At 57.7% G+C, this 12,285-nt stretch overlaps 1 protein-coding gene across 1 annotated transcript in view; it reads left to right on the plus strand.

Moving 5' to 3' along the window:
* The window catches only part of SKAP1 (src kinase associated phosphoprotein 1), a 123,350-nt gene extending 111,917 nt beyond the window's left edge, over positions 1 to 11,433 (plus strand). The window contains exons 12-13 of the mRNA XM_080359849.1: positions 11,044 to 11,159; positions 11,305 to 11,433. Of these exons, the coding sequence (XP_080215975.1) occupies positions 11,044 to 11,145 (102 nt within the window). The 3' untranslated portion in view covers positions 11,146 to 11,159; positions 11,305 to 11,433. The remainder of the gene's footprint in view (positions 1 to 11,043; positions 11,160 to 11,304) is intronic.
* The last annotated feature ends 852 nt before the right edge of the window (positions 11,434 to 12,285 follow it).

Genomic DNA, 12,285 nt, shown 5'->3' on the forward strand with positions numbered 1-12,285 from the left:
TCCCCCCTCCGTGATTGCCCCATCAATGCCCCAAAGCAAGATTATTTAATTTTTATTATTGTTTTTTCCACACTAATGGAGTTTGTACGTGCTGTTGCTCGGGTATTACAGGGGTAATTGAGTTGTTCAGCCGGGTGTGACCAAGACTCCCTTCGGCAAGAGCACGCAGGTGAATAAATTACAGGTTCGCATTAGCGGGGGCAAGAACGAAGCCATCGGTGCCTGTGACCATGTCTGTCCCCACGGGGCTCTGTCCTGATCCCAACCGGTCTCTACCAGAGCAGGGTGGCCCTGGCTGACAGCAATGAACTTGAGTTGTGTTTTATGGGCGGTGTTTTACAACACGGTTTGCACCCCAATATGGTACAGGAGCAGCGATGCACTTGGCGGGGGGTTACATTTTCTCAACGGTGTTTTGCGATGCACTTTGTACCCCGAGAGGGTACGTGAACGGTGATGAATTTTGGGGGTTGCGTTTTGTGGGCGGTGGTTTTGCGACGCGCTTTGCACCCTGACGCGGTGCACGAACAGCGATGAACTTGGGGGTTTGTGTTTTCTCGAGGGTGTTTCACAACCTGTTTTGCACCCCAATATGACATGGAAACAGCGATGAACTTGGTGGGGGGCTGCGTTCTGTTGGTTGTGTTGTGCAAGTGCACCCGAAGTGCAGGGGTACAGACATTTGGAGATGAAGAGCAGCCCCAAGTCTCAAGCTTGTTAAAGACCAAGGCCAAGTTTTGTAGCCGAGAAAAAGACCCAGATTGAGCTTTGCACCCAGGTAGCAGCCACACGATGTCCCCAGGGTGGACACGGGTGACCAGACGCTGCGGTGATGGGCGGGAGAGCGGTGGTGGCAGCACCAACCATCCCTTGGAGGTTTGTCCGTCCATCAGAGCGCTCGTGGGGGTGACACCGGGGTGACCCATGACCGTCCCTGGGGGTGACACCCGCAGTCCTCAGTGCCCACAGTGCTGCCGGTGCCTCGGTGCATCCCACCGATGGCCAAGTGGGTGGGGTGTCCCCCCCGCGCCAGCTCGGGGCCGCAGCTTGGAGTCACGGCAGGGTTTTTGCTCTCTTCAGTGGCTCCAGATTGCGACTCTTGTGCCGGCTTCCTCACACGTAACCGATCGGTCCTGAGAGCTTTTCCCCCGTAAATTACTTTGTGCGACGGATGCTCGCGGCCGCCGCAGAACGGAGGCGGCGCGGTGCCGGGGGGAAAGGAGGGAGGCGATGAGGAGTTGGGGGGGGGAAAGGTGTTTGAAAAGCCTGTTCACTCAGCTGCATTTTAATTTCCTTTTCAATCTTGTCCCAATTAATTTCGCAGAATTAATCTCACAGAAGCAAACTCGGCAGCGCCGAGGCTGCCGTTCCAGCGGCGCGGTCGCTCTGTCTGAACATGAAATAGGAGCTCATATAAAAATCCATCTGGTGTGTGAAACACACGCCGGCTGCCGCACGGGTCCTGCTTGACATTTCCACCATGGGCAGCGGGGTCAGCGGACATTGCGGTGGGGGGCACGCGGTGGGTGCTGCATTGCGGGGTGCCCGGGGCCAGGGCAGCGTTGTCACCCCCTGCACCCCCCTGGGAGCGGCCCCTCCGCTGCCATGTCCAGGATACGCCACCCTCAAGAGCTTTTCTTGTCATGTCATCCCCTAGATTTGGGCAGGAGGCTCCTTGTTGCCCCCCCAGTGCCACCAGCGCTTTGTTGGCCCCGGTGACATGGGGATCATGGTGCCAGGGGGTCCCAGACGGAGCTGGCCAAGCTGCAGAGCCTGTGCCCCCCTCAGCACCCCCAAACACGCTGCCCTCTGCTGCAGCCCAGCCAGGCTCATACATGGGGGATCAATTTGGGGAGGGGGAAGCAGCAACCCCAGCAAAACCCCCAGCGCCGTGTCCCTATCCACAGCACCGGCTCCTTGTCCCCTGGCTGAGTGATTTGTACGTTATGATAATTATTTGAATGCAGCGAGACTTCCTATTTTAAGTGGGCTTAGTTGGATGTGACAAGCCGGCCATAAAACCGGATAAGTTAATTCTCTCAATTGCTTCCAATGAAAGGGGGGGAGTGGAAAGGGGGGGGGACAGGTTCCCACACCCCGAACCTCCAGCGAAAGGCGTGTGGTGACATCTAGTGGCATTTTGCTTGGATTTGGGGCCATCTCGCTGGTGGGGAGAGGCCATGGGGGTGGCCGCAGCCCCCCCATGCACTGACCCTACTGGGCGATGGAGCCGATGTGTAACGAGCTGGGTCGGGGCTCAGCGTGCAGCTGCACCCCGGGGTCTCCGGGGGGGTGGGCAGCGCGGATGGGCCCCCGGGGCTGCGCCGCGTTCGGCTCCCATTAATAACCCCTCTGGGAGGGACGGGGACGGGACGGCGGGGTCAGCTGGAAGGCAACGGTCACCCACCGGTCAAATTCAAGCGAGGGCCATCCTTCCCCCCGCGCCCCCCCGGCGGGAGCCAATCGTCCAGAACAAGCCCCTGGCAGCCTCATTCCTCCCAGGTAATTTTTATAAATGAGGGGACACCCATCGCAGGAGAGGACAAAAGAGTGGCCGAGCGCTGGGGACGCTGCGCCCGCACGGCCCCGATGCTGCGCCCCAAATTTCAGCCCATCCGTGGGGACCCACCCGCCTGTCCCCAACGTTGTGTCCCAAATACCGCCCCAACCCCGCTGTTTTCACCCCACAGCGGCCACCGTGCCAGCTCCCAATGTGCCCCCCACCCCTGAACCTCTCCCGGGCTGGCACGTGGTAAATCGGGGGGGTTTAAGGCATACCCTGAGCATTTATTTTGCACTGAAATTTATAATAAATGCTGTTAAAGACTTTGGCGTTGACAGAGGTAATAATAAATTCACTGTTAAAGACAGTAGTTTAATTCCTTATACCCTCCAATACTGCGCAGAATAAACTATATTCATCACTGAGTAATTTTTTACCACATAAATCTTTAAAACTAACCGTTGTAGGCTGTTGAGGCTGAAATATTGTGAATTTATTAGATATGCCCATGTAGTATTGGATTCAGAGGTTTCCATTCGAATATATTACAGGGGAAATTTGTGTCTTTAAGTGTGACAATCCTGCCATTTTCCAAAGGCAGCGTTAGGAGCGGCAGCTCCTCCAGAGTCAACTCTGCCTTGATTAGACAGAGATTTAGTAAGGAGCCCCTCGCCGATGTGCCGGGGAGCGGGGGTGACATTGCCCGCGATGCCCCGTTTCAAATGGGTGGCAAAAATGAACAAACAAACAAACAAAACCCAAGCTTTTTGTTTCTTGTGTTAACAAACGCCCGACGATTCCCCAGTTTATTTTGTAAATGGAAGTGGAAATTTCACTTGGGGTTGCGGTGACAGGAATTATTAAAGCGGAGCCTCGTCGTTAAACCCGTCCCTCCCCGGCCATAACTTTCCCTGGCTGCCGTCGTTTTATGGATCTACATATTCCATCCATACATACGGGTGCGGGCGGTGGATGGATGCGAGTCGTTTTTGTTTGGGAGGTGGTTAATCGGCGATAGATGGAACAAGAGGAGACCTGAGCGGGGAAACTATTGCAAATCTATTGCAAAATGGATGAGGAAGGTTTGCAATCCGGCTTGGATTTGCCCAGAGGTGCGAGGCAGCTCCTCCGCCGCCCTCGTAACCGGCGGTTTTGGTTTGTCTGAGCCCGTGGAGCTGCGGTTCCGCGCAGGCATCCTTGTTTCCTTTGCTAATGTCAAACACCAGCAGACTGGAGAAATCTTTGTTCGTTAGAGAGAGACGGAGATAATTATAAAACCATCTCTCGGTTCATGAGGCGCGGGTAACATTTAAACCAATTGATGTGGTAACATTTAAAGCAGTTATATTGCAAAATGTCACGTACGGTCTAGTTTCATTAGAGACGAGTTAATAGATGGATGGAATTGAAACTCCCAGACCTAGGCGTGAAGTTTCCCTTTGCCATAACTCAGCCTCTCCGGCCACCGTGTCCATCCAAGGGCCGAATTCCCAAAGGTCTCAAACTTCCAGCACTTCGTTCTCCCTGCAGTTAAAATCACGGACAAGACAGAAATCCCAGGGTTGGGAAAGGGGGTTCAGGGAGCGGAGCATAACGGTACCGCACACAATTAATATTCACATGCTCATTAGTGCTCTGCTCCACCTGCGGGTGCTCACAAGCCACCGACGTTCCGCACTCGCTTCTGCACCGTCTCGCCTTTTCTCCTTTTTTTTTCCCCTTTTCCAAGCTGCTCCATCTGTAAATGAACAAACATCTTGATTTTATAGCCTTTTGCTTTGTAGCACGGAGGGGAAGGGGGGGGGGGAAGTAGTGAAATGCCTAAGTAAGACTTTAATTCCAAATTCATTTACTCTATAGCGATGAAGTTGTCACAAACCATAATGCAGTATTTAATTAAAATAACAGAAGTGTATCTAGATATGTCCTGGGGTAGCTATCACCAAATTATAGCCTGCGCTACCCGGGTTGTATTTATGAAACGGCGGCGGCTGAGGTGCAGCTGAGCGGATGCGAAGGAGGAAACGTTTCAGGCATCGTTCTGGCGACGGCTGCGGCTCTGCCGCCCCTGCTGCCCTTCCTGCGCCGCTTCCCGCGCCTCTGGCACCCTTGGAGCGATTTCAGCTGCATGGCGGGGTCTGGGGGGCCTGGCTGTGGCTCCTGCTCCCAAACTGGGGTGTCTGGGGGGTGGGACAGGGGCTGGGGCAGAGGGGACACCCACCCGTCCCAGCCGCACAGCAGTGGGTTCACCCACCCCGGGGGTCCCTCGCCCCCTCCCCATGGCCCTCGCAGCGATCTCAGGGGGAAGATGGGTGGTTTAGGGTCATCAGGAGCATAAATCCTTCTGGAGGAACGAAGCCGTGACTGTGGTGCTGGCGGGTGTTGGGCTTTGGGGAGCGGGTGTGAAGAAAACGGGTGTTTGTGCGAGTTCCCAGTGAATTCACGGAGCCGTCGCCTTGACCATGTCCCCTCGGCTGTCCCCTCGTCCCCTCTGCCACCCCCGCTCCAGCCCAGCCAAAGAGTTATGAACGAAGGGGACATAAATAATTGCGGTGACCTTTGCAGGAAAGCGGCCCTGGGGGTTACTGCGTGAGGATATTTTGATGATACCCATGGTGTAATCAGCCCTGGCTGCTCCCATCACACCCTCCGGCCCCCGCTCGCAGCTCGGGGACTGGGGACGGACGGTTCGATGGTTCCTCGCACACGCGTGTGCACACACACACACACACACGTGTCCGCAATTATCTCCAGCCCTCTTCACAGGTCACAGGCAGAGTTTAACTCAGATGGCTGCTCATTTTCATCAGGCGTGAGCGTTCAGGACTTTAAAGGCGAAAATAATTGGCTGCAGAACAAATTTAGGAAATGGAGTGTGCGATAAAGCAAATAAAAATCTCTCCCTTCTTTTTTTCCCCCTTCCCGGTGGCAGGAGGGCGAGAGGGCAGGGAGAGGTGGGAAGAGAACACGCCTCATCTTATTTTACCTCCCTTGCAACTTTGCCATTAAAGTTGCACCTACAGCTAGGAAGTTTGTCCGTGAAAAATGGTCATTTTGTTTCCCCTGCTCAAAGCACGTTATTAAAATGCTAATTTAAAAGAAAAAGGAGTTAAATATCTAGCAATGGTGCAGTCTAATTGCAGCCATAATGAGCTCTCTAAATGTGAGTGCCCCTGACACACAGAGAGCATAAACAGCCAGCAAACACATCATTAGTGCTCGCGTTCATTTATTCTGCCGACCTGACGATGACCCCGCGGAGGGTCGGGAAGGAGCAGGTGGATCCGGCTGCGCGGCCCCCGGGGATGCGGGAGCGGAGCCGGCACGGCTGCCATGGCAACGCGGGGATGCTGCCCCGGCCCCCGGCCCGGCCCGCGGCCCCACCGCAACCCGCAACGCACCCCGGGCTCACACCCCCCACATCCTGCACTCCACTCTAAACACACCCCTAGGGCTCATACCCCACACAACTGCACCCCCTGCACCCGCACCCCACTCTAAACGCACCCCTAGGGCTCACACCCCCCACAAGCGCACCCCCCACATCCTGCACCCCACTCTAAACGCACCCCTAGGGCTCACACCCCCCACAAGCGCACCCCCCACATCCTGCACCCCACTCTAAACACACCCCTAGGGCTCACACTCCCCACAAGCGCACCCCCGACGTACTGCACCCCACAACGCACCCCCGGGCTCACACCCCCCACATCCTGCACCCCACTCTAAACACACCCCTAGGGCTCACACCCCCCACAAGCGCACCCCCCACATCCTGCACCCAACTCTAAACACACCCCTAGGGCTCATACCCCCCACAACTGCACCCCCTGCATCCCGCACCCCACTGTAAACACATCCCCGGGCTCACACCCCCCACAACCGCACCCCCTGTAAATGCACCCCTGCGCTCACACTCCCCACAACCGCACCCCCTGCATCCTGCACCCCACTGTAAATACACCCCTAGGGCTCACACCCCCCACAACCGCACCCCCTGTAAATGCACCTCCATGCTCACACCCCCCACAACCGCACTCCCCGCATCCCGCACCCCACTGTGAACACATCCCCAGGGCTCACACCCCCCATAACTGTGCCCCCCACATCCTGCACCCCCCGGCAACCAGCCCCCCTGCGACCGCACCCCCACAACCGCACCCCCTGCAACCCGCATGCCCCTTGGACCCCGAGCAACTCCCAGCCCCCCACACTCAAATCACTAGAATCACAGAATGGTTTTGGTTGGAGGGACCTTCCCAGCCCCCCCAGTGCCCCCCTGCCATGAGCAGGGACATCTTCACCAGCTCAGGGTGCTCAGAGCCCCGTCCAGCCTGGCCTGGGATGTCTCCAGGGATGGTTCAGCCACCACCTCTCTGGGTACCCGGGCCAGGCTCTCACCACCCTCAGGGCCAACAATTTCCTTATATCCAGCCTGAATATCCTCTCCTTTAGTTTAAAACCATCACTGCTTGTCCTGTCGCGTCAAGCCCTGCTCAAAACTCTGTCCCCATCCTTTTTATCAGCCCCTTTAAAAGCCACAAGGATCAGTCTTGGTGCCATAGGGAAACTGAGGCAGAGAAGGGTGATGCGCCTGAGCTGGAGCATCTTGGCCATAGGTCACTGCTGTGCCAGGGCGGGGGGACCCAGGAGTGCTTGGCCCATCCAGCCCCCCTGGGGTGTCCCCTCCCTGAGCATCTGCACCCGTTTTGCACATGGAGCTCAGAGCAGGATGGAGCCTCCGGAGAGAGGAATAACAGCAGCCGCACATGAAAGCGAGCGGCCGAGGAAGGAGATTAATAAAAGCGATTCTTTGGAAATGATTTTTGCTCCATTCCAGCCTGTTTGCTTCTAAACAGCCTCGCTAATCGCCTCCCAGCAACAGCACAATAACTTCCCTCTTATTTTCCCCCCTCCTCTTTTTCTTTCTCCTCTCTCCTGCCTGTCCGAGGGGCACAGGAACACCATCCCTGGGAAATATTTTAAAATAAAAAATATCCCAGCCGACACCCCCGTCCCTCACCCTCCCTTCCCTGCACCCCCCTTCTCCCGTGCACTCTCGATGAACCTGTGATATTGTAGCAATGGCCCTTGAAGTGCAGTGGGGAGGTGATTTAGGAGAATATTAAAGGCAATGTGGAGATTCGAAGGCGCCTCTCTCAGGGAGATCTGGAGAAATACGCAGCACAGATGGGCTGAGCAGATTAAACATTTCCGTCACATTGTTTTCAAATTGTGTTTGCGGTGCCTGAGGGTTGGTACTGCGGTCAGAGCCGCGCGGAGCCGGGAGCCGCGCGCTTGGTGGAATAAATATTAATACGGCAGTTTCGCACGGGCTCCCGATCCCATCAGCGCCGCGGATCCGATGCTGCCGCCGCTATTGTCCCCCAGCACAGCCCCAGCTGCACGGGTACCCGGCAGCGCCGTCTGTCTGCCCCGGCTTGTGTCCCCTCTGCTGTCCCCCCGCTGCCGTGTCCTCCCCGGGGCGCCCAAAGGGACAATGTCCCTCCCGCCCCAGCCGTGGTGACACCCCAAGCTGGGTCACGGCACCGTGGTGTGCTCGGGGTTGGCTTGTCCTCCTCGCCGCGGTCCGCAGTGCCACCTCTCTCGGTGGGTTGGTGGGTGGTTGTTTTCGGTGAGAAATGGCCAACGGGCTAAATGCTGAATTGGCTCTGGCCGCTGTCCCCGCGGGCAGCCTGGGGACTCGTCTCAGGAGGAGCTGCAGCGGTGTCCTCACCACACCTGCCCATGTGCTGCCCCGGGGCCTGGGGGACATTTCTGCAGGGTCTTCCCAGCTGGACCGTCACCTTCCTCTCCCCCAGCCCCTGGTACCGCTCACTCTGAGCCCCTCGTCTCCAGTGGCTTCTTCCTCCCGGGCTGGGACACAGACACCCCATAGGATGGGACCCCCATGGGATGGGACACCCAGACCCTGCTGGGGTGGGACACCATGGACACTGAAGGTGACGCTGGAGCAGGTGCTGCAGACGGGACAAGGGGAGGGAGCGATGCCCCAGCTGCTTGTCCTCAGCTCCTTGAGAATTGAATCATTAGAAGCATGTGGGAGTCGTTTATTTTTGTAGGGATTTACCCTACAAAAGAGCAGCATGGGGGGGACCACAGGCTGAAGCAAAGGGTGAGCATCACCCGAATTCCTCCTCTGTGTGCTCTGTGGGTGATGATCCAAGAAAACAGCGTTCCCAGCTGCATCCTGCAGCTACCGCAGGCTCTGAATCCCCCAAGGACAGGTAGCCTCTCCATTTCTGAGCTTGCTGCGGCTATGAGCTGGTTTTTGAGGTAAATAGATGTATGGCTGACCCGGTATAAAATTCCCCGGTGTCAGCCGACCCCTCGCACGCCCGCGATACCTCATCTATGAATTAGATCCCTCCATTTTCCTAACAATAATGTATGACACACAAGCACTAATAATGGGGCCGAGCAATCATAAACCGATAAGTCCCTGACTGATTGGCTTTTCCTTCGGCATCCATCAAAGCGTCATTGATCTTCTGTGCGAAGGGGGGTGATTAATGGCCTTCCCCGAGCCCGACGGGCTTGTTTACGAGGGCTGGCGGAGCAGCGCGGTGGCGAGGAGGGTTGGGGAGTAAATATCACCCCCGCGGCAGCCGGTGCGGGGAAAGAGCCGGGGCGGGAGGGCTGTCGGATGGGACGCTTTGATCCCATGGAGGTGGGAAAGATGTGGCTGCACATTGAGGGTCCCACGAGGCGCGGATGCTGGAGGAGCCGTGGTGCGGAGCAGGGACAGGAGCGGGGTTGTGGTTGTCATCGTGTTTCCTTTTCCCCCCTTCTCCTTCTCACTGGAGACAAGCAGCATAAAGCCTTTTATGGCTCCGTGCACCAACCCGCCGTAAAAGCCCCGATTGTGGGCGATTATGGGAATGGGCGTCTGCTCCGGCTTCGCTTGGCACCGGCATCTCGGGAGTGGAATGTGGAGAGGCTTCGAGGGGTTTTCTTCCTTCTGGGAGGAAATCTCAGCATTTTGGGGGGTAATGAGGCCATCTTGGCCATGTAGAGGATGGGTGGATGGGGAGGTGGCTATTGGGGGTGGAATGAGCCCCATGACCTGCCAGCCTGGAAAGGGCACTGGGTTCCAGTTCCCCAGCCTCCACTCTGCCAGGGTACCCAGGGGCTCCCAGTGCAGCACCAGCACCCCTGGGTGCTGCCTCCATGGGCTCCCGCTGGAGGTTGAGCAGGTGGAGGGAGCAGAACATCCCGCTCCCCTCTCCCGGTGCTGCCCGGGGCCCCCCGACCTCGCTGGAACAATTATCTTCCCAATTAGTGGGTTTCCAGTCCCTTCTGTAAAGTCTCAGCTAAATTACTTCCCCCCGCCCTCCCTCAACAATCCAGTCCAGGCAGGTACTGAGCACAGAGGCCCCATTAGTGTGTAATTAGGTAGATTCCAGCAGAACCGTCCTCCTCCTCCTCCTCGTCCCCCTCCAAACGCCGGTACCACGCGTCAGCCCGTTAGCGAGATGGAAATTAGCACCTCCAGACGGGAGCAGAGTTCACCCTGCACTGGGCTCTGCCTCGCTGTGCCAGTGCTCTCCTCGTTTTAATAGTTTAATAAAAATTAGCATAATTAACGAACATCTGTATGATCCAGAGTGGTGCAATTTGGCACTTGGAAACGAGGACTTAAACATTATTGCCGGGAGTTTAATGTTGTTTTAATTCTTTTTGGCACCGCGCGGTGAAATAAACGCTCGGTGCCGCGAGTTCTCGGCTGGCTCTCATTTGCATTCGCCTCCCTTTGATGATGAGCAATCGTGGGCTACCCGGCAATTCATCAAAGCAGAAATTATTTTAAAATACCTCATAGTATGGGGCTGCAGCCGAGTGGGGGGAGCGGGGTCCCCATAGTGCCCGGGGTGCAGCTCGGCCCCTCTCCCCGCGGGTCTCCAGCTTACAGCAAATAAACCCCAATTCTTTCCTTCTGGTTTTGCAGCTGGATTTTAACTCCTTGCACACGGGGACTCTCGCAAGCAAAGCCCTTTCCCCACCGGGATAAGCTGGGGACACACTGAACCCCCCAGCCAGGCTGAACCCCCCAGCCAGGCTGAACCCCCCACCTTTAACTCCTCCTTTAAAAAGAAAATGATCTAATTTGGTGGCCAACTTGCGTTAACTCCTCCTCTCGAACGCATGGAGCGGTGGAGGTTTTCTCTCTTATTATTTGCCTCCAATATCTGTGGTCAAGGGGAAATCAGAGATAAATTTGGGGGGGGGGTAACTTGCCATGATGCACCTGGATGGGCCCTGGGCCATCCCAGGTTTGTCTGTCACTAAAGTTCCCCAAAACATCAAGGTGTGAACTAAATGTGGAGTTTCCAAGCAAGCCCCAAACCCTGTCCCAGGGAGTAAGGGAGGACGGGAGGGTTTGCAAGGGGGCAGGTGGGACGGGGTGGTTTTCTGGTGGGACGTTGGGGGCTGCTCTCTGCAGATCCAGGTGCCAAAGGGACCTGAGCCGCGTCCCCTGTCCCAGCGCTGACGCCGTGTCCCCCGCTGTGTGTCCCCAGGAGTACAACGTGTACGGCTGGTGGGTCGGGGAGCTCGACAGCACCGTGGGGATCGTCCCCAGGGATTACTTGGCACCTGCTTACGAGCTGGAGGAGCGATGAGCAGCGCGGCCCCGGTGAGAGCTGGCACCCGCTGGGGAGGGGGCGGGAGGTGGGCGCTGGGGCGGCTGCGGTCCTGGGGTGCCCCAGCATCGCCGGGGGGCCCAGCCTTGAGCACCGGCTTTGGCTCCATCTCCCGGCCTCTGTTTTACACGGGAGCAGGTGAACCCGGGTGCTCCTCTGTCCCTGACCGTGCTGAGACACCAGTGACACCGGCCCCCGCACCAGCCCCCCAGCTACGGGCACCCACCGCAGGAAGAGCCCCATGTCCCATTCCGTGTCCCACCGCCCGGCCGTGCCCAGGGGGGTGGCAGCCCCCAATAAAACCATTTTCCTCTCCGTGTTTGGCTGCTCCAGACTTCATTGCCGCTCTGGAGCTGGGTGCTGCCCCCGCCACTGCAGCCCCCCAGATCTGAGCACCCCCAGAGCTCCCCCACCCGGTCCAGCCACAGCCCAGCCTATGGCTGAGGATTAAATCAGCGTATCCTACTCCTCCTCCCGCACTTGGCTGAGGAGCCACTAGATGGTGGTAAGAACCTGCTGGCTGCAGCCGGCCCGGGGGGGCCCAACCCCCTGGGTGCCCCTGAGCAGCCCCCAGCACCCCCAGCCCTGGCCGGTGCCAAACCGGGAGCACCACCCGCGGGGTGAGCCCCAGCAGTGGGGAATGGCTGCTCCCTCGCACAGCTGGACAGATGTTTGGCAGCCGAGCACAACTGGGGAGGCCCCCCCAGGGCCCCAGAGGCTTGGGGGGGGCTGTGGGGAAGCAGCCGAACCTGTCCCGGTGCCCATCGCCTTGGTGCCCCCTCTGGCTTTGGGGTGCAAGGGTAGTTTGGGGTGCACAGAGCTCAGCTTGGCCTGGCACAAGCCTGGCTCAAATCCCTCTGGTGATGGGGGGGGGGGCTGGGATCTGTGCACCCACAGAGAGAATCGCCCCCCCATCTCCATTTCCCCATCCACGAGTATCTCACAAGCACTAGCTCATTTGGGGGCAGCTGTGGGGCCCGTGTCTGTCCCTCCAGCACCGATCCCGGGAGAGATAAATTTTGGGGGGCTGGTTTTGCCCCCTGGGGGTGGGATGCGCTGTTGGGGATCCCGGCCCCCCCCCAGGCAGCCAGGCGTTTTTGCTGGCAGGTGGTGGGAGGA

Source organism: Nesoenas mayeri (genome assembly GCF_963082525.1).
Source record: "Nesoenas mayeri genome assembly, chromosome: 26".
NCBI classification, from domain to species: Eukaryota; Metazoa; Chordata; class Aves; order Columbiformes; family Columbidae; genus Nesoenas; species Nesoenas mayeri.